Source organism: Notamacropus eugenii, chromosome 5 (assembly GCF_028372415.1).
Source record: "Notamacropus eugenii isolate mMacEug1 chromosome 5, mMacEug1.pri_v2, whole genome shotgun sequence".
Taxonomy (NCBI): Eukaryota; Metazoa; Chordata; class Mammalia; order Diprotodontia; family Macropodidae; genus Notamacropus; species Notamacropus eugenii.
Window position 1 is genome coordinate 32,296,341 of NC_092876.1, and position 25,009 is coordinate 32,321,349.

The window sequence follows — 25,009 nt, forward strand, 5'->3', positions numbered from 1 at the left end:
TTTGTAATTTGATGTAAATTTGTAAAATAAATGTAAAATTGTAAATACAAATGTAAAATTTGTAAAAATAAAATGCAAAATTGACATAATTTGATGTAATTGAGTCCCTTATATGCCAAATTTTTTTTTTATTAAGTTCTGGTCTTTTTGCGCCAAAATCGTGAAAGTCTGTCAGTTTAGTAAATGTCCTTTTTTCCATTCAAGATTATACTTAACTTTCCTGGATATGATATTTTTGGCCGCAACCCCAGTTCTTTTGCTCTTCAACATATAGTGTTCCAAGACCTGTCATCTTTTAATGTAGCTGCTGCTAGGTCTTGTGTAATTCTAATTGTGGCTCCACCATATTATAATTGTTTTATTCTTACTCCTTGTAATATTTTCTCCTTACGGCCCCAGCTCTCAATCAACCTTCAGCTAGGGTTTTGTCTTGCTCTTTCAAAAAAAGCAGAGACCTTTAGAATAGGATTGACAGAAACTTCTTGTTTTGTCTCACAGAGCTTTAGCTGGAAGGTGTATCACCTCTCAGGCAGAAGGTTGGAAATCCAAGATGTCTCCTTTTGATGAGTCTTCCTGATACATGCTTGGGTCCCCTTGGTGAGAAGCCTCACCTCAACTTAAGATGACCATCTAGTATATTCTGTAAATCTTTATTTCCCCATTTAGGTCATATGGAAAGGTCATTTACTCAATAATCATGACACGCCCTAGAGGTTCATGATTCTACAGGTTATTTTAGACTTTCAAATTTTCTGTTAAATTATGAAAATCTGTAGGGACCTGGATAACAACATGAGGGTGGGGGGTGAATCTGTGCCCTGTGACACATTCATTGTCGCTGTTTATCTTTTCACATGAAAATGAGCTTTAAGGAATGATATAACCACCCAAGAAAGTGCCTCCCCATTATATCTCCTTGTGTCCTTGCCCCCCAGGATAGTTCCTTCTCTCTGAGATTACACCCAAGTTAGCCTAGATTTTGTTTGTACATAGTTGTTGCCATGTTATCCCCCCATTAAACTGTGAGTTGTTTGACAGCAGAGACTATTTCTTGCCTTTCTCTGTGTCCCTAGCACTAAGCCTGGTGCCTGGCACATGCTCTAGCTGTTCAGTCATGTCTGACTCTCCATGACCCCATTTGGGGTTTTCTCAGCAGAGAAGTAGTTTCCTTTTCTTTCTCCAGCTCATTTGACAGATGAGGAAACTGAGGCAAACAGAGTTAAATGACTTATCTAGGGTCACGCACCTAGGAAGCGTCTGGTGCTCTATCCACTGCACCATCTAGCCGCCCAGTACATAGTAAGTAGGCTCCTAATAAATGCTTGTTGACTGAGCTGCACATTTGTTGATGACTAAAGAGGGTACAATCTTCTACATACAAATAAGTGCGTTTACATAGCAATTTAAGGTTTGCAAAGCACTTTACAAATATAATCTCACTTTATCCCCACAACAGATAGGTGCTGCTATTGCCTCCATTTTACAGATGAGGAAACTGAGGCAGACAGCAGGTAAGTGACTTGCCCAGTCTCGTAGCTAAATGTCTGAGGGGCAGACTCTCACTTAAGTCTTCCACTCTCAGTCGATAAATATTTGTTTGTGCTGGGCACTGTGCTAAGCACTGGAGATAAAAAAGGAAGGCAAAAGATAGTCCCTCCCTCTAGAGCCTTACAACCCAGTGGGGGAAGATAATATATAATAAGAAGCAGCAAAAAGGGGTTGGGGTGGGGGGTGGGGATGTACTCAGCTCCAGGCATGATAGAGAAATCCAGAGGAGTACATCTTATCAGGTCTGGGGTGTCCCTTCTTAGGTGGAGGTTCAGGGAGAAGAGCTCTCTGCCCTCTCCAGTCAGGCAGAAGGTACTGATGAGGGCTGAGCTTTGGAGGTGATGACGTGATTTTGCAGGATGAGAGAGGCTTCTGGGGCAGGATGGTGAAGCCAGAGGATTCAGCCTGATGAGAAGAGATCCAGTGTCTAGTCATTCTATCACTGAGCCACCTAACAGCTGGGAGGGGTTGAGAAGGCAGGAAAACCTGGTGTCTGAAGTGAACCTTGGGATCCAGAGCTGACAAGCAGAATGGATCAGGTTTCCCCGTCCAAGACAGTTTTCAGAGGAAGAAATCAAAGCTATTAATAGTCATAAGAAAACATGCTCTAAATCACTAGTCATCAGAGAAATTCAAATTAAAAGAATTCTGAGGTACTACCTCACACCTTTCAGTTTGGCTGATGACAAAAAATACTGGAAGGGATGTATGAAAATTGGGACACTAATGCATTGTTGGTGGAATTGTGGTAAACTGAATCAACTTTTCAGAAGAACAGTTTGGAACTATACCCAAAGGGCTATAAAGCTGTGCATACCCTTTGAACCAGAATTGCTACTATTAGGTCTCAAAGAGATCAAAAGATAAGGGAAAGGACCTATGTGTACAAAAATATTAAATCGTCTCTTTGTGGTGGCAAAGAATTGGAAATTGAAGGGATGCCCATCATTTGGGGAATCACTGAACAAGTTGTGGTAAATGATTGTGATGGAATACGATTGTGCTACAGGAAATGATGAACAAGATGGTTTCAGAAAAACAAAGACTTCTAAATGAGCTAATGTAAAGTGAAGTGAAGTGAGCAGAACCAGGAGAACATTCTACCCAGTAATAGCACTATTGTAACCATGCTCAACTGTGAAAGACCTAGATACTCTGATTAACGCAGTGGTCCATGAGAATTCTAAAGGACTGATTTTTTAAAAAAGCTTTCTATTTTCAGAGAGAACTGATGAACACCGAGTTCATGCTGAAGTATATTTTTCTCTCTTTTTATTTTTCTTGCTCTCTTCCTAATGTGGCTAATGCGGAAATACACTTTGCATGACTTCACATGTATAATAGGCGTATTTCCTGATTTCTCAATGGATTGGGGAGTGGGTGGAGGGAAGGAGACAATGTGTAACTGAAAATTATAAAATTTTAAAATTAAAAACAATTTCTTTGTCCGTATTTCCTACATTGAGTGACAACTGTTTGCTACATAAGTATTTTTGTGGTATGCCAGATGCTACAAAAAAGGAAGAAACAGTCTATGTATGAACTTATGGAAAAAATGGAGACGATTCACTGTCAACTCCCTCTCCTTCCCTCCTTCTCATCTGCCATTACTCAGGTGCCTTTGGCCCCTCTCTCCTCCTTCACCCCTGTCTCATGAGGTGGTAGAGTGGATAGAGCACCAGTGCAGGAGTCAGGAGGACCTGAGTTCAAATGTCACCTCAGACACTTGACACTCATTAGCTGTGTGACTTTGGGCAAGTCAATTAACCCTAATTGCCTCATCCTGGGTCATTTCCAGTCATCCTGATGACTATCTGGTCACTGGATTCAGATGGCTCTGGAGGAAAAGTGAGGCTGGTGACCTGCACAGCCCTCCCTCACTCAAAACAAAGTCAAGTGCAAGTCATGTCTTTATTTCTCTGATGGCACAGTCTTCTTTGGCAATGAAGGATGAACACACATGATGAGGTGGCCTTACCAAGGCTTACCCTCCCCCATTCTATCCCCATCTCCTGAAGCTACCCTCTCTGTCACCCCCACTTTCACTGGTTTTCTATCTCTCCTTCTCTCCTGGCTCCTTCCCTCCTGCCTACAAACATGCCCATGTCTTCCCCATCCTGAAAAACTCCTCACTCGATCCTTCCATCCCTGCTCACTGTTGTCCTCTATCTCTTCTGCCATTTGTGACCAAACTCCTCGAAAAGGCATCTACAACCAGTGCCTCCACTTCCTGTCTGCTCAGCCCCTTCTTAAGCCCTTACAATCAGGCTTCTGACCTTATCATTCCACTGACACTGCTCTCTCCAAAGTGACCAATGATCTTAGTTGCCAAATCCAATGGCGTTTTCTCAGTCCTCCTCCTTGATCTTTCTGGGGCCTCAGACACTGCTGATCACTCTCTCCTCCTGGTACTCTCTTCTCTCTAGGTTTTCAGGACATCCCTCTCTCTCTCCTGGTCCTCCTGTCTCCTTCTGGATGCTCCTTCTCTGTCTTCTCTCCTGATTATGCTCTCTGACCCTAGGTGCCTTCAGGGTTCTGTCCTGGGCCCTCTTCTCTCCTCCCTCTGTTGGGGGTGTAAGCTCAGTTTCATGTGGACAGTCTCGGGCAGGTAAAAGTGAGGACTTCTAAACCTTAGAGTTCTCATGAGGCCCCCCAGGGAATAGCTGGGAATTGAGGCGTGAGACATGGGCTATCTCGTGCATCTCCACCTCTTCTCCGTGGGATACGTGCTGGGGAGAGCATCCCACCCTTGAGATTGGGCCATAGTCTGAGCACACCTGTTGTTGATTAGCTAGGGGCTGAAAGCACGCATGGTATTCACGTGCAAACTATGCAGCGGGAGAGCTTAAGTAGGGACAGGAAAGTCTGAAGGCGCTCTTTGCGCTGAGGGGCCCTTAGAGGGCAGAGGGTCCCTCCCCTCTCCCACTCCCATCCTCTTGCTGTACGATCCTTGCCTCCTTGGGAGGAGGATTCCTCTCTCCTGAGGAAGAATTCACCCTGCACATGTAACCAAGACCCTGAATAAAGCCTAACCCTTGTTTGACTCTGGAAAGTCTCTTCTCTCAATACGTTTATCCGGTTTGGCCAACCGAAGACCTGGACGACAGGTAAGGTAAGACTCGGGTAGCCCATAGGCCTCAAGGCCGAACATCCCTCCATACTACTTCACTGTGATCTCATCAGCTCTCATGAATTTAATGACCATCTGTCTCTATGCTGATAATTCTCAAATCTACCTTTCTTACCCCAAATCTGTTAACCTCCAAACTCAGATTTCCAACTGCCTTTCAGACATCTTGGATGTCTTGAATGTCCAGTAGACTCCTGAAACTCACCATGTCCAAAACTGACCTCATGATCTTTTCCCCGAAACCCTTCCCCATTCCTACCTTCCCTATCACTGTAGAAGGCAATACCCTCCTCCCAGTCCCTCAGGCTCCCAATGAAAGAATCATCCTGGACTTCTCATTCTCACCTCCCACATCCAATATGGCACCAAGGCTTGCTGATCCCACCTTTGCAACATCTTTCAAATATGCCCCCTTCTCTCCTCTGACACTGCCTCCACCCTGATGAGCAGACCTTCATCCCCTTACACCTGGACTATTGTGGTAGCTGCTGGTGGATCTATCTGCTTCAAGTCTCTCCCCACTCCAACCCATCCTCCATTCAGCCATTAAAGTGATTTTCCTAAAGGATGGATCCAACCATGTTACTCTGCCTCCTTCCTTCCCCCTTACTCAATAAACTCCAGTATCTTCCTATTGCTTCCAGAATCAAATACAAAATCCTCTCCTTGGCATTCAAAGCCCTTCATAACTGAGCCCCCTCCTACCTTTCCAGTCTTCTTACACCTTACTCCTGCCATGAGAATGAAGGACAAACACAACTTGTGAGTAGCAGCTCTTCTCTTCTCCTCTCTCCTCCTCCTCTTTCTCCTCTCCTCTGGTGTTAGAACACCAGGGGAAGGTACACTGCATGGCCAAAAGCTGCCTGTTTTTCCTTTGGGTTTGCTGGCTACATTTCTTGCTCAAAGATCAAACCTTAAACCCAATTCACTCTGGAGCTCATAGACTGCACAAGTCCCCACCATCTAGCAGAGTGAATGTAATTACTAAATAGCAATTATTTCTCTTTTACCCAGGAACCCTGAGGGTCTTCCCCTCCCAGTTTGATTTTTTTTTTTTTATTAAAGGACCCATCCCTTGAGTAACTGCTTAAAGGAACCTATTCATTGAATGAGTGTATCTTACTCAAAATGAGAATGTGATAAGACCTTAACCTGAAAGGGCCAAGGTCTCACATTGGATCCTGGGTCATCTCCAGTCGTCTTGATGAATGTCAGGCCACTGGACCCAGATGGCTCAGGAGAAGAAAGTGAGGTTGGTGACCTTGCACAGCCCTCCCTCACTCAAATCAAAGTCAGATGCAAGTCATATGTTGATGTCATGGTCCTCTTCAAGAATGAAGGACAAAAGCAAACCATGTACTCTTCCACCCAGTGACACTGGCTTCCCCACTGTTCCATAAACAGGACAGTCCATCTGTCTGTTCTGGACAATTTCTCTGGCTGTCCCCCATGCCTGGAAGGCCCTTCCTCCTCATCTCTGCCTCCTGCCTCCCTGGCCTTCTTTAAGTCTCAACTAAAATCCTACTTGCCATAGGAAGCCTTCCTTAAGCCCTCTTCATTCTAGTGCCTTCCCTTTTTAAAAACTATTTGCTGTTTATCCTGTACAGAGGTTGTTTTGGAAGTATCTCTTTACATGTTGTACCTCCCCCCATCAGAGTATAAGCTCCATGGGGGTCAGGCCTTCTTTGCATCCTCAGCACCTTCCACATAGTAGGAGCTTAATGTTTATTGATTGTGTGTTGTTTTCTACCCGGGTTTGTTCCTTAGTCTTCCCCAACTCAGGAATTGGAGATCTATTTTGTCCAATAAATAACCTGGGTCTTGGACTCTGCTCAGTCTTTCTCTGCCCCAAGAGCTTAGCCCAGTCTGTCAAGCAGGGAACTTTGAATGTTTGCTGAACATAACTCAGTGCATAACCCATTCACAGGCAGGAAGTCCTTCCTGGAATTCCTTTCCAACCTCTGCTCTGCTAAGGATGGGACCTTGGGAAATCCATTCCCCTTGGCTGTCTGTCTTATAAAATGTTTACATTTTACATTTAGGCTAAATGACCTCTCAGCACCTACCAGCTCTAAATCCCACCATCGCTGAGAAATTCAGAGAATCATGGGGAGATTTTGTGAATGGATATAGAATAGAAGCAAGCCAACCAAAAAGATAAGAGCAGTGCAAGTGAAATGATCTCTTAAAAGGAGGTTGAATTCTGAGTAACAGAAAAACCAATGAATTCTTAGAGAAGAGATAAGGAAACAGACTTCCTCCTCCTCCTCCTCCACAGCAGAGATGTGGGGATCTACTGGGGTTGAACATTGCATTGAACATTATCAGACACTGTTTCCGTAGGGGATTTTTTTATTGCTTTCGTCACAAAGGGCTTTTCAGAGGGGTGGCAAGTTATTATAAAAATATGCTAATTGGAGGCATTTTAAAAATAATTGGTCATATTCGCCAGTTTTATTGATGTGCAGTGAAACCTCAGAGGTTATTTAAAATTTGCATCTCTATCAGTGAGGTTTTCACATCTATCATACGATTGTTAATAGTTTGTAATTCTTTTGAGACTATTTGTATACATTGACTACCATGTGTGTTCATCCTTCGTTGCCGAAGAAGACCACACCATCAGAGAAGTGATGACGTCACTTGCACTTGACTCTGTTCTGAGTGAAGGAGGGCTGTGCAGGTCCCCAGCCTCGCTTCTCCTCCAGAGCCCTCTGAATCCAGATATTCATCAGGATGACTGGAGATGACCCAGGAGGAGGCCGTTGGGGTTATTGTTTCCTTTACATTTCAGCAAAAAACCTTTCCTGATCCCACGTAATGCTAATAATACTTTCCCTCTCTGGACCGATTCTTTTCAGTGTACCTGGGCTGTAGAATTTCGGTGCGTTATTTCTCACATTAGAATTAGGGTTGTGAGTTGGTTGAAAGAAAGGATGATGATGATTTATATTATTATTTGCCTCTCTTATCCACAGAGCTTAGGAGGCATTTAGACTGTCAGAGAATCCTCTGCTTGGCATATAAAAAGAAAAGTCCTATACACCATAAATATGGATAGCAGCCCCACCCCCCACCCCCCACCCTGCCTTTTTTTGTAATAGCAAATAAATGGAAATAAACTAGGTTCTCATTGATTGTGGAATAGTGAAGCAAACTGTGGGCAGGCTCTCTGGAAAGTATCAAGAGCATGGCTCTGGACTTCTGGCTAAGGTGGATGCTTGAACATTTAGAAAGACGACTACTCAACCCCCTACTCTAGCAAAACCCTGAAAGTTCATACCAGATGGAAGAATGATCAGGCAGCTGGACCTGGAAAGTCAATAACCTGACACTGGCTATGTGACCCTAGGCAAGTCATTTCACTTTTGCTGCTTCAGTTTCCTCATCTGAAAATTGGGATAATAACAGCACCTCCCAGGGTTGTGAGGATCAAATAAGATGATTATAAAGTGCCTGGCACATGGTAAACACCACATCAATGTTAGCTATTACTATCTTTACTTAACCTCTACCTACTGCAGATCCCTCATTTGTAAAGTGGGTTTATTAATAACACCTACTTCCCAGGGTTGTTGTACAGATATTATTGTAAAGTTCTGACAGATAGTACACGATATAAAGGCTAGTTATTATTCTTATGAGGGTAGTTTGGTTGGCACCATTGTGGATAAAGTGCCAGGGCTGGAGTCAGGAAGATTCATCTTCCTGAGTTCAAATCCGGCTTCAGATAATTATGAGTTGTGTGACCTTGGGTAAGTCACTTAACACTTTTTACTTTGGCTTCTTCATCTGTGAAAGGAGATGGAGATGGAAATGGCAAACCACTCTAGTATCTTTGCTGAGAAAATCCCAAATGGGATCACAAAGAGTTGGACATGGCTGAACAATTATTATGATCAAGAAATCCAATGAACGTTTAGAGTGACATTTTTCATTCCAGAACCTGCATAAAAAGTCAGCCCAAAGTCCAAAGACCATAGGCAAAGGCTCCTCTCCAGTGAGACAAACCTGCTAAGGTCTGAAACAGGTGGCGGTATGAGCTGAGAGATCCCTGCAGTAAGGCTCCAGGGAATGGCAGAAACTAGTGACCACTGAGGGATAGCCCTGGCCCCAGCTGTGAAGGCTCGACTCTCTGAGAGGGCCCTAAAGACCCATTTAGTCCTCTGAAAGTCCAAGATCCAGGGATGGGGAGTGGGGCTAATCCCAGGAGAGGAAAGCCAGCACAGAACTAGGGTGAGATCAAAAAGAACTATCCCACGCAAAGCACTATAAGTAGGAACACTCTGGCCTTGGCATGAAGCTCCATTTCAGGAATTAAAGCTGGAAAGATGAGTAAATCAGAGAAAACATCAACCAGTATAACAGATTAAAAGATTCCCACCCTACCCCCAAAACAGAAATAAGTTAATTCCATAAGAACTGCAAGTGGTGACTAGAAGGAAAAGTGGACCTTCCTTCCTTCCTTCCTTCTTCCTTCCTTCCTTCTTCCTTCCTTCCTTTTCCTTTTCTCCTTCCCTCCCTCCTTTCTTTCTTTCTTGCATTCTATAATGCATTTTCTACAAAATTTCCATCAGTAAACTTTGCTCATCCCTTCAGAAGTCTAGTGAAGACTATGGATCTTTGTGACCTCATTTGGGGTTTTCTTGGTAAAGACACTGGAGATGTTTGCCATTTTCTTCTCCAGTTCATTTTACAGATGAGGAAACTAAGACAAACAGGGTTAAATGACTTGCCCAGGGTCACACAGCTAATAAGTGTCTGAAGGTCTTCCTGACCACAGACTAGGCACTCTATCCACTGTGTCCCCTGTCCTGTTCCCATAATAACATTTTTAAACGCACAAAATAAAATGATTTAAAAAGAAGCCAATACATTAAAATATCAAAAAACTTATCAAAATATTTTAAAAAACCAAGGTCACAGAAAAACTCCTACACTACATGAATAATTGGAAAAAATTAAGCATGAGATTTTAAAAAAAGAAGTAAAAGTTCTGGAGAAGAAAATTGGAAGGTAAATAATTGGTAAATCTTACCTAAGCAATGGAGTTCCTAAAAACTACAAGAGACCAAATAGAAATTAATGACTCTGAAAAAGGAAGAAATATGAGATCCAAATCAAGAGCTAGAAGAGAATGTACAATATCTGATATAAAAAATGATTCATTTGAAAAACAAGTAGAGATAAATGAGAATCATTGGACTCCCTGAAAATTATTTAAAAAAAAAAAAAAGCGTAGACACTATATTTCAAAAATCATCAGTGAGGAAACTGCCTAGATTAGAACCAGAGAGCAAAATGAAGCTAGAGAGAATACACTGCTCATTTCCTAAAAGGAAAACTCCCATTGGTGCTCGTCCTTCCTTGCCAAAGACCATGCCATCAGAGAAGTGATGACGTCACTTGAAATTGACTTTGTTCTGAGTGAGGGGGGGCTGTGCGGGTCACCAGCCTCACTTCTCCTCCTGAGCCATCTGGATCCAGTGACCAGAGGTTCATCAGGATGACTGGAGATGACCCAGGATGCACCGGGAGACCTTGGCCCCTCCGCAGGTACTCACTTAGGGTGAGGCAACACCCATTCATTGACTAGGTCTGCAGCCAAGTCCACAGCTCCCAAGCAGAAAACACAATAAGGCCAGCACCCAGAGCGTGGCTCCGTGCCCACGCAACCTCACTCGAGCTCGGAAGACCTGGCAGCTTCCACTCAACGCAAGAGAGAGTTTGGAATAAGAGATTACAGAAGGATCTACCACGTAAAATACACTCCTACGGGGAAAAGTGGATGGTTCGCTCGAAGGCTGGCTTTCAAGCACTTCTGTCGCAAAGAGCGGACGGGAGGAGGGGTTCCGAAATGCAAACACAAGAGTCCAGAGAAACGTGGAAGGGTCCTGGCATCTAGGGGAGACCGAGCAAGTGTCCCTTTAGAACCCTGATGTCTGCCAAATGCAGAGCAGGGGTTCTGGAGGGTGGACTAGCTGCTCTCGGAGAGCCTGAAGCCAGGAAAGGGAAGGGAGGATGATGGGGAGGACAAGGAAGGGCGCGGGACGAGCCTCAGCCGGGTCTGGAAGGGGCGGAGGAGGCTGCACGAGCAGTTTGGTGGAGAGCAGGCGGCGGAGGCCGCCACCCGAGGCAGGGGAGGACTAATGTAAGGAAAGCGCCCGAGGCAAGCCAGGGCCCCGGGGAGACCCCAGACCACCCCAGGGCGGCGGCCGTCACGATGCCGGAGGCCCAGGGACCAGGCCCGCTGCCCGCCGGGGCTCCGGAGCGGGCAGTGCGGCCCTGGACATGGCAGCGTGGGGCCCTCTGACTGCCATTTAACAATTCTTCCTCTAGATTTTCCCTTGGCGGGGTGGGAGGAGGCTTCCGAAGGAGTGAGCCCTCCCCACCCCGGGGGGCGCCCGCGGGACAGTTTTGAAAGGAAGGGGGCGGGGCGCGGAGGGAAGTGGAAACGCTCTTGCCCGAGCATCCAGCGCGGGAGGGGCTGGGGCGGGGGCCCGGTGCGCACCGAAAGGGTCCGACCAAAGACGCCCCAAACTGCGGCCCAGACGAACTTGGCACCCGAGCTCCAAGATGCCGCAGGTTTAATCGTCATCACCCCCCGGGAGCGGGGAAGCTAAATCACAGCCAGCCGGCAGGAAGGGTGGGCGTTCGGGAGCCCCGCGGCGTGGGCCTGGGGGTCTCCCCGGGGGGGGCGGGGCGTGGTTCCGGCCCAGGGATCTCCCCGGGATCTCCAGGCCCTACTGAGCATGAGCGGGGCAGCCGGGGGGGCCCGAGCGCAGCAGGGGCGGGCAGGCAGGGGGTGAGAACCCGCCGCCCCAGCCATCGCTCCCACCCCACCGACGGGCGGCCGTTCCGGCCAATCCCCGGCTTCTCCAAGCGGACTCGTCCCACGCGCCCAGCCCAGCCTTCCAACACCGCTTTTCTGCCCCCACCCTTCTTCCTTTCTGGCTTGGCGATTGGTCCGCTCAGAGAAGGCGGGACATTGATTGGTGGTCCGCGTCCTTTGGAGACTCCAAAAGGACGTCGGGAACACCCTAATCTCGCCAGAGGAGAGCTTCTGATTGGCCGGAGAGCGGCTAGGACCCGCCCCTGTCCTCACTGAGTGACTCGGTGAAGTGGCTTTCCCCTCCCCGAGTCGGTGCCCTTCGCGGTAAAATGGAGCCCCTGCAGCACCCACCTTCCCCCTTCTCCGGATGACAGGTGCTTAGCGCCACGGCCTTCGCAAGGGCCTCTGGGTAGGGCCTGCCAATCCAGCCCGTGGTCCCACCACAAAGGGGCGCCTGCCTTTGGCCTAGGCCCCGTGGGGAGCAGCTGCTCCTCCCCTTGGGCTTAGACGACCACGCCCCTCGGACCCTCTGATCACTGGGAGAGGGAGGAGGGCCAAAGCAGCCCAGCACTTACCTGGGATGACGCCCCTCCCCCCCAGTTCAAGTTCATGGCTGGCCGTGAGGGCACTGGGCAGTAACCCCGCCTTTCAGGTCAGCGCAGGTTTTGGCCCTGCCCTGGGACCTCGAGCCGCGTACCAGGCAGACCCAGGCCTCCCCGTGGGGCGCAGGCGCCTTCAGGGATGGATGGCGGGGGTGCCCTGGGCATGTCAAGGTCATCCTCTCCCCTGGCCCCCTGCAGGACCATAAGGATCCACACCCAAGCCCTGGCTGCTGAGGCCACGTCTGCCTCATCATTCCCACTCACCCCTCTCTGGGGTTTCAGTGTGTTTTAGAGGGAGTGGCCGAGCGACCCTGCAAAGGAGCTGTCGGGCGTGTGAGAAAGCTCTTTACTTGGGTACAGCACAGGGCGCCCCAGACTCCTGCGGATGCCTCCCCCCCCCCCCCAGCCCCAGGGTGGAGAGCAGGGGAGCCACCCCAGGGCTGCCAGTCTTTGGTACAATAAATAGAAAACAAAGGGGCCAGTAGGGCCGAGGAGCCAGTCCATGGGGGGACAAGGGGGGCAGGGGTCATACCCCCTCCTCTTCTCGGCCCCAGCCCCCAGTCAGGTCAGTGCAGGTGCCCCCCCTCCCCCACTGGGTAGCAGCAATTCCAGTTGAGAGGGGAGGAGGGCTGGGGGAGGGAAGGCATGAGCCCAGGGGCCCCAAGGGGGAAGGGGTATGGCTTCGGGGGGCCCCAGGGGGGCAGGGGATCACGAGCTGGCGGCCGTACTCTGGGGGACACCGCAGAGGCCCAGGCGGGGGCCTAGGGCTGGGTCCTCAGGTGGGGGGATCGGCGGCCGGCCCCCGCCCCTGGGGCCGCCCCCCCCTGTGGTCCGAGTCCGGAAGGCCGAAGTGGCCGGGTGCTGGAGAGGAGGTGCAGGGCGGAGTGGGACACAGTCCTGTGGGGCGGGTGGAGGCAGCAGGGGGCCACCTCCTAGGCTCACGTCCATCAGCTCAGGGGGAGGCGGTGAGGAGGATGAAGAAGAGCCAGCCTGGGCCCCGTGGAAGGAGGAAGAAGAGGAGGCTGGGGCCGGGCCTGGGGGAGGCTTGTGGGCCACATCTCCCCCTGCCCAAGGGCGCAGTGGCTGGGAAGGTGGGACCTGCCAGGAAGAAAGGCATGGGGTACGATCAACCACGTCAAGCAGGCACCAGCCTCTAGGAGGATGGTTCACATAGGCTGCAGGGGTCTGGAAGGAGCTCCCTCCCCTTGTGTCCCCAGGCCCATACCTGGGGGCTGTGCATCTCACAGTCTGTCACTGGAGGCCCTGGGCCCCCACAGTACCGGTTGCTGTAGCGGTAGCTCCGGTTGTCATTGGATGATCCGCTTGAGCCACCTAAGGTAGGAAACAAGTTAGCAAAAGATCTCCTTTAACCCTTCCAAGAGCCCAAGGGGAAAGGAGAGTGACCCTTTGGTTTAAGGTCAGAGACCATAGATTCCCAGGACTGAGGTATGGAGTGGTTGTGAGATTACAGTTTCTACAAGAGCAAAAATGAGATTCAGAGAGATTTTCTCCTGCTTCACGTAGGCATCGAGTGCTTATGCCCTGGGCACATGTGCCTCTATGGCAGTCCCAGGGGCCAAGTTCTCTCCCCCAGTCCCACTCAGGGGGTAGTCCCCGAAGTCCCCCGCACCAGAGCTGGAGACAGAGCTGGCCGCGCTGGAGGAGTGGGAGGCGTCAGGGGCTGGAGAAGGTGAGGTGGATGTGCTGCTCCCCGAGGGCCCTGTGTTGGTCGCCTCATCGGCAGTTCGACGGAAGAAACCATGCTGCAGGGCACCCAGGGGGCTGATGCGGGCGGCCGGCTCATACTCCAGCATGCGCAGCACCAGGTCCTGGAAGCGGAGGTAGTCGGCTGTGCTATGGCCTGGCTCACCTGCCCGCCGGCCCCCGGGGCCGCCCGTCTGCACACCCAGCACCTCCTGCAGCCGCCGTGTGCCGGGGCCTTGGTACTCCTAGGAAAGAGGAGAGGCGTCATGGGAGGGGGAACATGGAGGAGAATGGGACAGGAATAAAAGAATTCCTAACTGTAACGACAGCGAGGAAAGATGGATCGGAGAAAAACAGGGAGAAGGGAAGGAAGGATGGAAGGAGCAGAAAAGGATATTGGGGAAGTGACTGCAGACAAGCCACCCAGGAGGAAGGCACTTTAGATGGGGTTTAGAGGGGCGGTGGCAGGCACATAAGAGCAGAGCGGCTCACCTTCCTGAGGTCTTTGCTCCTCCGGAGGGTCCAGCCCCCTCCAGGCAACCTGTCAAAGTACTTCCTAGCTTTGGGAGCTTGCTCCAGCATGGGAGCTGGGGGCAGTCCCAACACTTCCACAATCCTGTTCATCTGGTCCACCTGGGCCAAAGGGCAGGACAGAGCAGTCAGGCTCACCACCCTCCACTGGCTGTCCCTGGGCCTGCCTCTTTGATTCTCCCAGTCTGAGCCTCACCTCATTAGAACCACTGAAGAGGGGCTCTCCTGTGTGCATCTCCACAAGAATACAGCCTAAAGACCACATGTCAATGGCCAGATCGTACGGTGTCCCCAGAAGCACCTCAGGGGAGCGATAGAAGCGGCTTTGGATGTACTGATAGATCTGGGGAGAAAGGAGGCTTGGTCAGGGCCTCCTGGGTACCTTGTGGTTGCCTGCCCCCAGCCCAGATTGGGAGATGGTTCCCCCAGGGTGAGTGGCCCATGGCCGCCATGTACCCGCTGGCCCAGCTGACAGGAGCTGCCGAAGTCGACGATCTTGATGGCGCTGCGCTTGGGGTTGCACAGCAGGATGTTCTCGGGCTTGAGGTCGCAGTGGATGATGCTGAGCTCAGGCGTGGCCAAGAAGAGCAGGGCTGTGCAGAGCTGCTGCGCCAGCTTCCGGGTCAGGTTCAGTGAGACTCCCCGGAAGTGTGTGTTGCGCAGAAGGTCGTACAGATTGTAGGAGAGGAGCTCGAAGACCAGACACAGGTGGTTCCGGAACATGAAGTGTCGTTTTAAATGCACTGGAGGAGAAGGCGCAGGGACATGCGGTGGCAGCTTGGACCTCAGCCTCCAGCTCCACTCTGTGCCCACCTCCCATGGCTGGCCACCCGCCGCCTGCCTTGCTCCCAGGCCTCACCGATGTAGTACTTCATCTCCGTGTCGTGCTGGTTCATCAGCTCGAGCAGCCGCAGCTCAATCTGTGCCTGGTTCAGAAATGCCTTCTTGTTCTTAATGATCTTGATGGCCACCAGCTCCTGGGCCTGGTGGTCATAGGCCTTCACCACCTGGGAGCGACAGTGGGGATCAATGGGGATGGATGGGAATTAGCAGGTCTCTCGGCCCCAGGATGGATCCCAAGGGGAAGAGACATAGTCAGGCAATGTTCTAGCTCAGGCATCAATAGTACGACTTGAGAGGCAGCCGAGAAAACTCAGGCTTGCACATAGGTCTCGGGATGTGGGGTGCAGGAGAGGAAAGTCACCTTCTCTGGCTTTCAGAGGATGGAAGCCTACCTCTCCCTGAGGTGTCTCACTCATTCTGATTCCCACCTGCCCGAAGGAGCCCTTCCCGATGAGTGAATCGATCTCGTATCGCTCCAGCCACCGTTCCCCGCTTCGCACAATGTAGTCATGGTTGTCGTCATCATAGCCGTGATTCAGAACCTTCCTCTCTTTCTTTGTGCTCGCATCCTCTGGGGGTCCCTGCTGGGCCCGACGCTTCTTCTTGGCGTAGTACACCTGGGAACAGAGAATGTAGAGGATGGTAAGAAGAGATATTGGGAGTCACTGCCCAGCTCAGTCCCAGCTCCTGCCCAGGGTCCAGCCCACCTCATTAATGTGCTTGTAGGTCTTGATAAGGTCCACAGAGAGCTTTCGTAGTGGGGCGGAGGTGGCATCCCGAAAGGCCAGCGGGAGCCGTCGCTGTAGCAGCCTGACATCTGGCACCACCTAGGAGGGGGAAGGACATGTAAGGGGCCAGGCTTCAACCCCTGACCTCCCTTTCCAACCCTCCCACGCTCACAGTTCCATTGTCCTACAGAACCTTGTGCTCTAGGTACGACAACTGTTACCCCCATTTTACAAAAAGGAAAACTGAAGCTCTCTCAATAACTTTCTCAGGATTGCACAGCTGACCAGCCAACTATCAGTCCAGTTCTACCTCCCTGCCACACTTTGTCTTTTAACCTTTAACCTTGAACAATTTCCCCACAGACCCTTGGAGTGTCTGATGGCCAAAGTTGGGGCAGGGACTATGATACTATGGAAGGGAGCTGGATTTGGATGGAGTCTGAGGACCTGGGCCCAAATCCCAGCTCAGCTACTTCCTCCCAGTGTGACCCTGGAAAGAAGGCTTAACCTCTCTTTAGGCCTCAGCTGCCTCATCTGTAAAATGAGCAGGAGATGACCTCAAAAGTTCGGGTCAGCTCTAAGTCTGTAACCCTCAGATCCTAAACTAGGATCTCCTTTTCCTGACCCAGATCCTTCAACTGTCCATCTGCACTTTCTAGATCTTACAGCTCATGGATGATTCAACACCAGACCCTTCAATTTCACGTTTTTCCCTAAGGCCTGTCCTTTTGCCCCCTCCCCCCTGCCAGAAACTCAATCCAGGGTTCCACCTTTCACCAGGAGCTAGATTAGGTGCTACCTGTGTATGCTCCTGGGGGGCTGGAAAGCCGGAGAAAGGACCATGGCTGGGAGGGGCGGCCATGTCCGGCTCAGAGGGCCGAAGGGAAGGAAGGCCCGGAGCAGGAGCCCGGCTGGGGGGCGACTTCTCGCATCCTGCACCACAGCTGCTGCCACCAGCACCGCCGGGACCTGGAGGGAGGGAGTAGAGGAGATGGGATGTGGGGGACGGGCACCACGGAAGGGAGGGGGCAGGCCAGAGTATCACGGAGCCAGGACAGACAGACAGAGAAAAGGGCAAAGGCAGCTAATTAGGGATGGGGTGAAAGAGACCAGTAACAATGAAGGGCCAGAGCAGAGCCGGTCAGGAGCCTGTGACAGCCCTTCCCCCATGCCCCCAACAACAGAGGAGAGGCTGGAACTCTCCCAGTCTCATACCCACTCCTCCCCAGCTGATAGCCACTCTCCATGGGAGGGGGGGAGCACAAAGGGAAGGCATTTGGATATGGGGGAGTTCTCATCTGACACCAGGGAGTGCCCCGAGTTACACCCACGTGAGAAAGGGGGCTGGTGAGCCCCCACTCGGCACCCCCCCCCCCCTCTCATACCCACGCTGGGGGGCTGTCGGGAGCCATGGGCAGGTGGCCGGCGGGGTCCCCAGTCTGGCAGTCGGGCAGTCAGCATCTCGGGCAGGGAGGGTGGGAGCCCCGAGGGGACACGGAGGTGGAAGGGTGACCCGTCTGAGGGAGGGGAGGCCCCCCCAGTCCCTGCCCGGCCCTGTCCTGTCCTGTCCGCTGGGTGACAGCAGCAGCCGCTGGGAGGGGGGAGGGGGGTCAGCCGAGGTTGCCTAGAGGGGGGGCAACTGAGCAGGTGGAAGGGGGGAGAGGGGGAAGGGAGGATGGGGTTAACCCTACAGCTGCTGGGCTGGGACTGGGACAGGCCTCCCCCCCACTTCCAGCCTGGCCTATCTGCTAATCAACCCTGGGGTCGCACCGGGGGCCAGAGAAGCCTCTCCTCCGACGCCCATAGCACCCCAGCAGCCCGGCCCGGCCGGCCCGGCCCGGGCCCCCCCTCCCCTGGCTCCCCCCCGGCGGGGGAGGGGGAGGAGGTGCTGAGCTCGAGGGGCGCCCGCTCCGGCTCCCGCCCCGCCCCGCCCCGCCTCCCGCCTCCCGGGCTCGGGCTCCCGCTCCCCGCGGCGCACACGAGGCGGCTGCAACATGACCCCTGCCATGGCAACAGGCCTGCCATTGGCCCGAGGGGCTCGGCGAGTCGGCCAATGGCGGGGAGCCGGCCCGCTGTTGCCAAGCGACCGCGATGCGGCGGGTGGGGGCCCGCGCCGGCTCTTGCCCAAACAAAGAGCGGGAGAGCGAAGGAAAGGGGAGGGAGGGGGGCAGGGGGAGGGGGCCGGAGAGGCCGCGGCTCCGCCCCCGGCCCGGCTGCCCGGCCCCGCCCCGGCCCGCGCCGCGCTCCCCCGGGGCCGGCCCCTTCCAGGAACCCAGCTATAAATAGCGGCCCCGCCCCCTCCGCTCCCCTCCCCCCGGGCACCTGGTCCGGCGCCCCTCCCCCACCCCGCCGGGCCCGGGACAGCGCGCCCCCCCACCCGCTCCGCCCCACCCCGCCGCCCAGGGAGGGGCGGCCCTAACGGTCGTCCCGTGCTCCCCCCGACCCCCTCCCCGGGGCTAACGTTCGGCGCGGGGGTGGAGGGCGGCGCGCCGGAGGACGGATGGGCTAGAGCGGACGGGCACGCGCCCCCTCCCCTCCCCCAGCCCCGGCGGGCGCGCGCGCGGCCGTTACCTGTGGGCGGGGGGTGCCGGGCCGTAGGGGGAGGGGCGGAGCGGAACGCGCGGGGCAGGCGGCGGCGGCTCAGCGCCCCGGGCTCATCCCCGCGCGGGAAGGCTGGCGGTGGCGGCGCGGGCGGGCTGCTCCAGTCAGATCGGCAGCGGCCCGGGGTCCCCAATTACCCAGTAATGCAACCAGCAAAATGGCGACCACAACAAACCGGCCCCCCCGGCCCGGACTCCGCCCCCTGCCCCCTCCCATCCTCCCTCGACACGTGACTCAGGCACCGGGCCGCCACTCCGTGCGCCTGCGCCAGCTATACAAGAGACATGCGCGACATCTAAGTTGGGGCCCGCCCCGAGCGCGCAGAAGGCAGCAAGACGAAGCATGCGTCGCAGAGGTCGACGCCCGACCTCCGCGGGTAACCACAGGGCGAACAGCGGCGGCTCGCCTCAGTGCGCAGGCGCGCAGCCTGGCCGTCCTTCCACCGCCCCCCTTTAACCCTTTGAGAATCCAGGAGTCACATGGGGTCACACCTTTTAATAGAAAATACAAAGATCTGACACAAAACAGTAGAAAAAGAGGAAGGCGGGGCGGGGACGGGAGAAGCAACAGCTACTTGGCAGCTACTTCCTTCTGCTTGGGGGGAGGCCTGTGAGGAGAAAGGAGACGTCAGAGCCCAGGCAGCACCCCGATAACCCCCAAGAAACCCTGCTGTGCCCAGGGACCCCACCCCCCCCATCCCCAGAGCAATAGGACCCCTGCTGTGTCCAGGAACCACGCCCCCCCCCCCCGCCATCCCTAGAGCAACAGGACCCCTGCTGTGCCCAGGAGCACCCCCCCCCCCCAAATGGGGCCCCTGCTGGGCCCAGGCACCCCTTACCCCCAGCACAATGGGGATCCTCCCAAGGCTTACCTGTACACACCCACCACCACTGCGTGATCTCGCTCATAGGGCTCCAAGGTGAGCTGTTCCTGTGGCTTCATGTTTTCCTGCTGCATCTTCTTGACTTCTGAGGCAAACACAGCTTCAGGGGAGGCTGTGGAGTCTATGCAGTTGGCCTGGGAGAGGTGGTGGTCATGAGGACACAAACCTATGGCCAGGCCTCCTCCCCTCACTTCTGAATTTGGCCAGGGAACTTTACCTTAATGGAGATCACAAAGTGTCCACCGTTGCGCAGGAAGTTGTGTGCATTGAGAGCCACAATTCGGGACTGGTCTGGCTGGGCCACATCAGCAAAAATCACATCCACCATCCCTGGAGGCAGAGGAAGGAAGGGCACCAGCCACAGTTGGCACAGAGTCGTCAGGCTCATCCCTGTGTCCCATCTCATCTCTTAGCCCTCTACTCCCCCCTGCAGACTGCCAATCCAATCTCATGGGATGGCTCTGAACACACCAATCCCTGACTTAGCCGAAACCTTCTTCCGTTCCCCATGGTCCACAGGATAAAGGCCAAATTCAGAGGCCAGCTGCCTCCCAGAAATTAAAATCACACTCCTTTCTAATAAATAATAATAGCATTTACATAGCGCCTTAAAGTTTGCAAAAAGCTTGACAAAAATCTTTTTTTAAACAGCCGAGGAAATCAAGTCCCCTGCAGATTAAGTGATTTGCCCAGGGTTACACAGCTTATCTAAGGTGGCATTTGAATTCAGGACCTTCCAGCCCCAACTTGGTTGCCTTCTCTAGCCACAGCACAGATCATTTCCGCCCCACAGCCCTGTCTATGGAGGTAGGGATGCCCCAGGCCTTCACCAATGAGCATTCGGTATTTGTGGGGGTGTCGCGCATCCTCAATGACAGGAATGATGTTTGTCCTCTTCTTGGCCACGTTGATGAGGTCTCGGCCAGATCGATGAGAAAACTCAACAGCGTAGACCAGACCTTCCTGAGGGGCAGAGGAGAGCTCACTGTCCTCACCTGTCACATGATCAAGAACCCACCACCAAGCCCTTCCTCCTAAGACTCAGAGCACCTGCGACCTGGGGAGCAGCAGGAGCCATGCAAAAATCAGCAGGTATCATTCTGTGCCATACTTCCTGCCCTCAAACCCCTTTGTTCAGAGTTCAGTAGCAGGTGAAGAATCTCTTCAATGTACCTCACCGCTAGCTCTTTGGGTTTTGTATTTAAGCAGTTAGGAGGTGGCAGCAGGCCCTCCCTATTCTTATTCTATTTGTGAAAGTGGAGAAGGGTTCCCCCAGACTCACAGGGCCCACAATGTCAGAGACATGTGAGACAGTAGTGCCAGATGCTGCTCCCAAGTAGAGTACTTTGGCCCCAGGTCGGATATGGATCTGATCCACTCCACCTAGGATGGCTGCAGCCAGTTTTGATCGGAAGGGGTTCCAAGCACGGTATTCCAACTTCGCCTCACCATCCTGAAAGGGTGGAGGAAATCAAGAGTCAACTCTTCATACTCTGGCCCTCCACTACCTTCCCTATGTCCTATACCTTACTCCCTTTCCCAACATAACTTGGGATTCAGCGACAATGGTGGCCTTGCTGATCTGCGGGATGCTCCGTCTCCCAACTTTGGCATTTTCACTGGTGACATGCTCCCCCAGAACTGGAAGGCTCTCCCTACCTCCTCTATCTCCTACCTGCCCTGGCTTCCTTCAAACCTGAAATTCCATTTTCTACAAGAAGCCTTTCTCAATGCCCCTCTATACTGTCTCCCTCAGGGATCATCTCTAATTTATTCTGTACTGTATATGACTTGTTTCTATATGATAACTGCCATGTCACCTTTCCCACTAGACTGTTTTGTGAGCAAGGACTCAGTAAATACTTCATGACTGACTGAAATGGGAGCCTGTCCCACATCCCCTCCCACCACAAGGTCCCATCCTCACCTCCACAGTGATTCTCTTCTCACCATAGACTGACTCCCCGGGTACCATGTTCTTTGTGACCAGAGCATCTTCTTTCCCTCGACAAATAAAAACTCCTGAAAAAAAAAAAAAGAGGGGCCAATGTGACTCATGGGCACCCCCTTCTTCTCTACCAGGCATCCCCTGTCTCTGAAACGAGGAAAACTGGTAACAAAGAAAACAAAACTGCACAATGGCCGTTTTGCCACTTTCTTTGCTAAGAAAAGTGGCACTGGACATGTCCTCACTCACCCTCATGTCGATGAGGCTCCACAGTGACCTTCTTTCCTCCTTGGAAACCTCCTCTGCCACCCCGGCCTCGACCCCGGGGGGTGCCTCTGCCCCGACCCCCAGGGGACTGGAACCCTCCTGCGGGAGGCAAAGATTCCTTGCTGGCTGGACAGTCCAACATAGATCCCGGAGGAAGTGCTCCTTCCCTCCACCCCCGTGAGCCGGCGACCTCAACTCACCTCGGCCACCTCCTCGGCCACCGCGATCTCCAAAGCCGCCCCGGCCACGGCCCCCGAAGCCTCCTCGGCCCCCGAAGCCTCCTCGGCCCCCTCGGTCACCACCTCTGCCACGACCTCCGAACCCCCCCCGGCCCCCCCCTCGGGGGCTGAATCCTGCGGGCAAAAAAATAAGTTAGCCAGAAACTTCTTCGGCCGCTTGCCAGCTCACCCGGACCCCAGGTGACGAGGAAGCTCCACGTTCACGTTCATGGGAATGGGGGGAGGGGGACAGCCCCACAGCACGGGAGACCCTTTATCACGCCCCAAACTGCTGTCAGTGCATCTGGGAGATGAGACAGAGAAGCCCGCCGTCCCCTACGGAGGAACCCGGGAGGCCCAGGGAGGGGTGGGGGTGCTGAGGCTGGAGGCCCTTCCCTCCTCTCCCCGGAGCAGCTCCGAGGAAGGGCCCAGCCCCTCCCACCCCCGCGGTGACAGCCATCCCAGCCTGGCTCCAGGGGGAGGGTCCCGGCCCGATCGGGCAGGCCCACCAAACCCGGCCTCGGGCCTCGCGAAAGCTGCGGGCAGGACGCGGGAGTGCGCGGCTCGAGCTCCAATCCGGCCCCAGACCCTTCCCAGCTGCTACCCCAGGCTGCCTGCCTCAGTTTCCTCGCCGGTAAAACGGGGACCGTACCAGAGCCGCCCCTCCGCGCCGGGGGCGAGGAGGGCTGGAAAGCGAGAGAGCGGAGAAGGCGCCACGGTCCGCGGGCCTCCGGCTACCGGCGAGTCAACTGAGGCGCGCAAGCCCTGGCCCGGCCCCAGTCTGGGCCCGCCAGTCCTCCCCAGCCCGGCCCCAGTCTGGGCCCGCCAGTCCTCCCCAGCCCGGCCCCAGTCTGGGCCCGCCAGTCCTCCCCAGCCCGGCCCCAGTCTGGGCCCGCCAGTCCTCCCCAGCCCGGCCCCGCGCTCACCTGGCTTCATGGCACGCGGCTCGCTCTGCGCAGGAAGCGGAAGCAGCAGCGGGGTCGCCCCGCACGGCGGCCGCCAGCAGACACGCGGCCACCGGGCCTCCAACACCCCCGGTTACAGCCCGCAAGGGAAGCAAGAGGGGATTGGCGTGCCCGGCGCCGGGTTACGTACGTAAGCACGCACGCAGCACGCACGCAGGCAGGAACGCGAAAGCTCCGAGACGGGTCTTCTCTCGCCTGCGCAGTCTAGGTTTACCCGGTACCTTTCTCTTGTCCCCGCCTCCCCGGTTGTCCCTTACGTCACCTCGCAAGGGACGGTGGAATCCTGGGAAAAGTAGTCCTACGAAGTCCCAGGCCGGGGCCGCAGCATTTCCGGGATCGAGAAGGCGGGGAGGGCCACGTAGGGCGTCATGACGTCACGAGGGCGCCAGGAGGCCGGGGTGCCCTGTCGGGAAGTGTAGTTTTGAACAGATGCTTTTGTCTCCTAGGAGACGTCGAGAATGGGTCCGGAAGTGACTCGTGGCCTCGTGAAGGTGGCGGCGGCCTCCTGCCGCAGTGCCTGGGGAGGCCGCGAGGCGGCGGTTTCTCTCGCTACCTGTCTCTGTTCTTCCTCCTCTGGTTCCAGCAGGGCGGCGCTCCTCAAAGTTTGGTGAGAAACACACGTTATTCCACGATCCTCCTGGGCACCAGGCGCTGAGGAGCCGGAACGGAGGCCGGCCCTGCCCTCCGGGAGCTCCCACCTGAGGGGGAGGGGCCGCGCGGCGAAGGAAGCTGAAAGGTGGGGGGAGGGGCAGGCCCCTGGCGTCAGGTGGGAGGGGTCCGGGGAAAAGCTTGATGTCAAAAGAAAGTGTATGGTGACATATTTGCGGTATTTCTGGATCTGTCAGCTTCAGTCTGTCTAGCTATTTCATTCTGGTGGAAGTATATGAGGTGTATTTACCCAGATACCTAGTTGGAAAAGGGGCAGGTTTTTGAACAGGCAGATAGCCTCTGGGTATAAAACATGGTTTTGGCCTCATGGATCCCCCTGACCTAAGGGGTCCTGGGCAATCTTGAGGAGTCTTTTTGAGCACCACCGATGTAGGGGATGAAAGGAGATCTTGTTCAGCATATTAAAAAATAATCCATTTCTATGGTTCCGCTTTCACTCCCCCCCTTCTGAGTTATTCTATGGACTGTAATCATCTAGTTTCTTGAACATAGAAAAAATGGAGGAAAATTAAAAATTTAGTTTTTAGGAGGCAAAAATTAAACTTCTATATGGAGCACCATATGGATTTGGAATCAGCAACACTGATCTTTGTAAGTTCAAATCCGGCCTCAGACACTTCTAAGCTGGGTGACCCTGGGCAAGTCACTTCTCCCTGTTTGCCTCAGTTTCCTCATCTGTTAAATGAGCTGGAGAAGGAAATGGCAGACCCCTCCAGGATCTTTGCCAAGAAGACATCCCCCCAAAAGGAGTTACAAAGACTTCACAGCAATGACAACAAATACGGGTCTGGACAATGTGCTTTATGATATGTGTTTGGGGAGCTGTAAAAACTGGCATGCTATATCTGTATACCATATATATATATAAATACAGACAGAGGTTCAGGACCTTAGTGAAAAATTGCCAGGATTTGATCCTGCTTGGGGTCATCTGAGCTAAATAATATAGAATCTTTTAGAAAATATATTTTAATTTTTACTCCTTAATGCCTCCCCACCAAATTAAAAAGAAGAAAAAATTCTTGTAACAAATGTGCATAGTCAAGCAAAACAAATCTCCACATTGGCTGTGTTGAAAAATGTATACTGTATCTCATTGTGCATCTTGAATCCATCACCTCTGTCAGGAGGTAGGTAACCTGCTTCATCATCGGTTCTCTAGAATTGTGCTTGGTCATTGCGTTGGAGAGTAATGTGAAAGAATTATGGATTTTTTACATTTTATGAATATAGCCTGAGCTCCAAAGCCTGTTGGTATGAAACGCTCTCCTCATTGGTGAAAAATTAATGTTCTGTACTTATGTGGGGGGCAGAGTGGAACTGGTGAACCCAAGAAAGAAGAGAGGTCTGATCTTCAGTCTCTGGGTTCTGGCTTCTACCTCTGAGAAAGAAGATTGATCATTCTAACTTCTCCTAAAGTAGCTGAAGGGAGAGAAAGACTGGGAAGAAACCAGCATTCAAGGAGCTGTCAGTTTTCATTATATCGCTATCCACAGTTTTCTATACTAGAGGCTTAAAGAAATTTTTCCTCTTGGGTGAT

General features: G+C 53.2%; 2 protein-coding genes across 4 annotated transcripts; both read right to left on the reverse strand.

The window, feature by feature from the left end:
- Positions 1–12,444: 12,444 nt before the first annotated feature.
- DYRK1B (dual specificity tyrosine phosphorylation regulated kinase 1B) lies at positions 12,445–18,672 on the reverse strand. Of its 3 annotated transcripts, none has more exons than XM_072608400.1 (11): positions 18,490–18,672; positions 16,718–16,887; positions 15,898–16,017; positions 15,619–15,807; positions 15,207–15,354; positions 14,804–15,090; positions 14,544–14,690; positions 14,309–14,449; positions 13,743–14,061; positions 13,338–13,444; positions 12,445–13,210 (listed from the first exon to the last, which is right to left on the reverse strand). In XM_072608400.1, the coding sequence occupies exons 2-11, from the start codon at positions 16,778–16,780 to the stop codon at positions 12,821–12,823; spliced, it is 1,911 nt and encodes a 636-aa protein (XP_072464501.1). In that variant the 5' UTR covers positions 16,781–16,887; positions 18,490–18,672; the 3' UTR covers positions 12,445–12,820. The 3 variants fall into 3 exon arrangements, with proteins under 3 accessions (XP_072464501.1, XP_072464499.1, XP_072464500.1); XM_072608398.1 differs by lacking the exon at positions 18,490–18,672 and adding an exon at positions 17,689–17,830; XM_072608399.1 differs by lacking the exon at positions 18,490–18,672 and adding an exon at positions 17,304–17,793.
- Positions 18,673–18,999: 327 nt separating this feature from the next.
- FBL (fibrillarin) lies at positions 19,000–22,896 on the reverse strand. The gene is made up of 9 exons (XM_072608401.1): positions 22,762–22,896; positions 21,818–21,970; positions 21,600–21,716; positions 21,330–21,424; positions 20,685–20,855; positions 20,233–20,365; positions 19,620–19,732; positions 19,391–19,536; positions 19,000–19,126 (listed from the first exon to the last, which is right to left on the reverse strand). Exons 1-9 carry the CDS (start codon positions 22,769–22,771, stop codon positions 19,090–19,092), a joined length of 975 nt encoding a protein of 324 aa, XP_072464502.1. The 5' UTR covers positions 22,772–22,896; the 3' UTR covers positions 19,000–19,089.
- Positions 22,897–25,009: the final 2,113 nt, after the last annotated feature.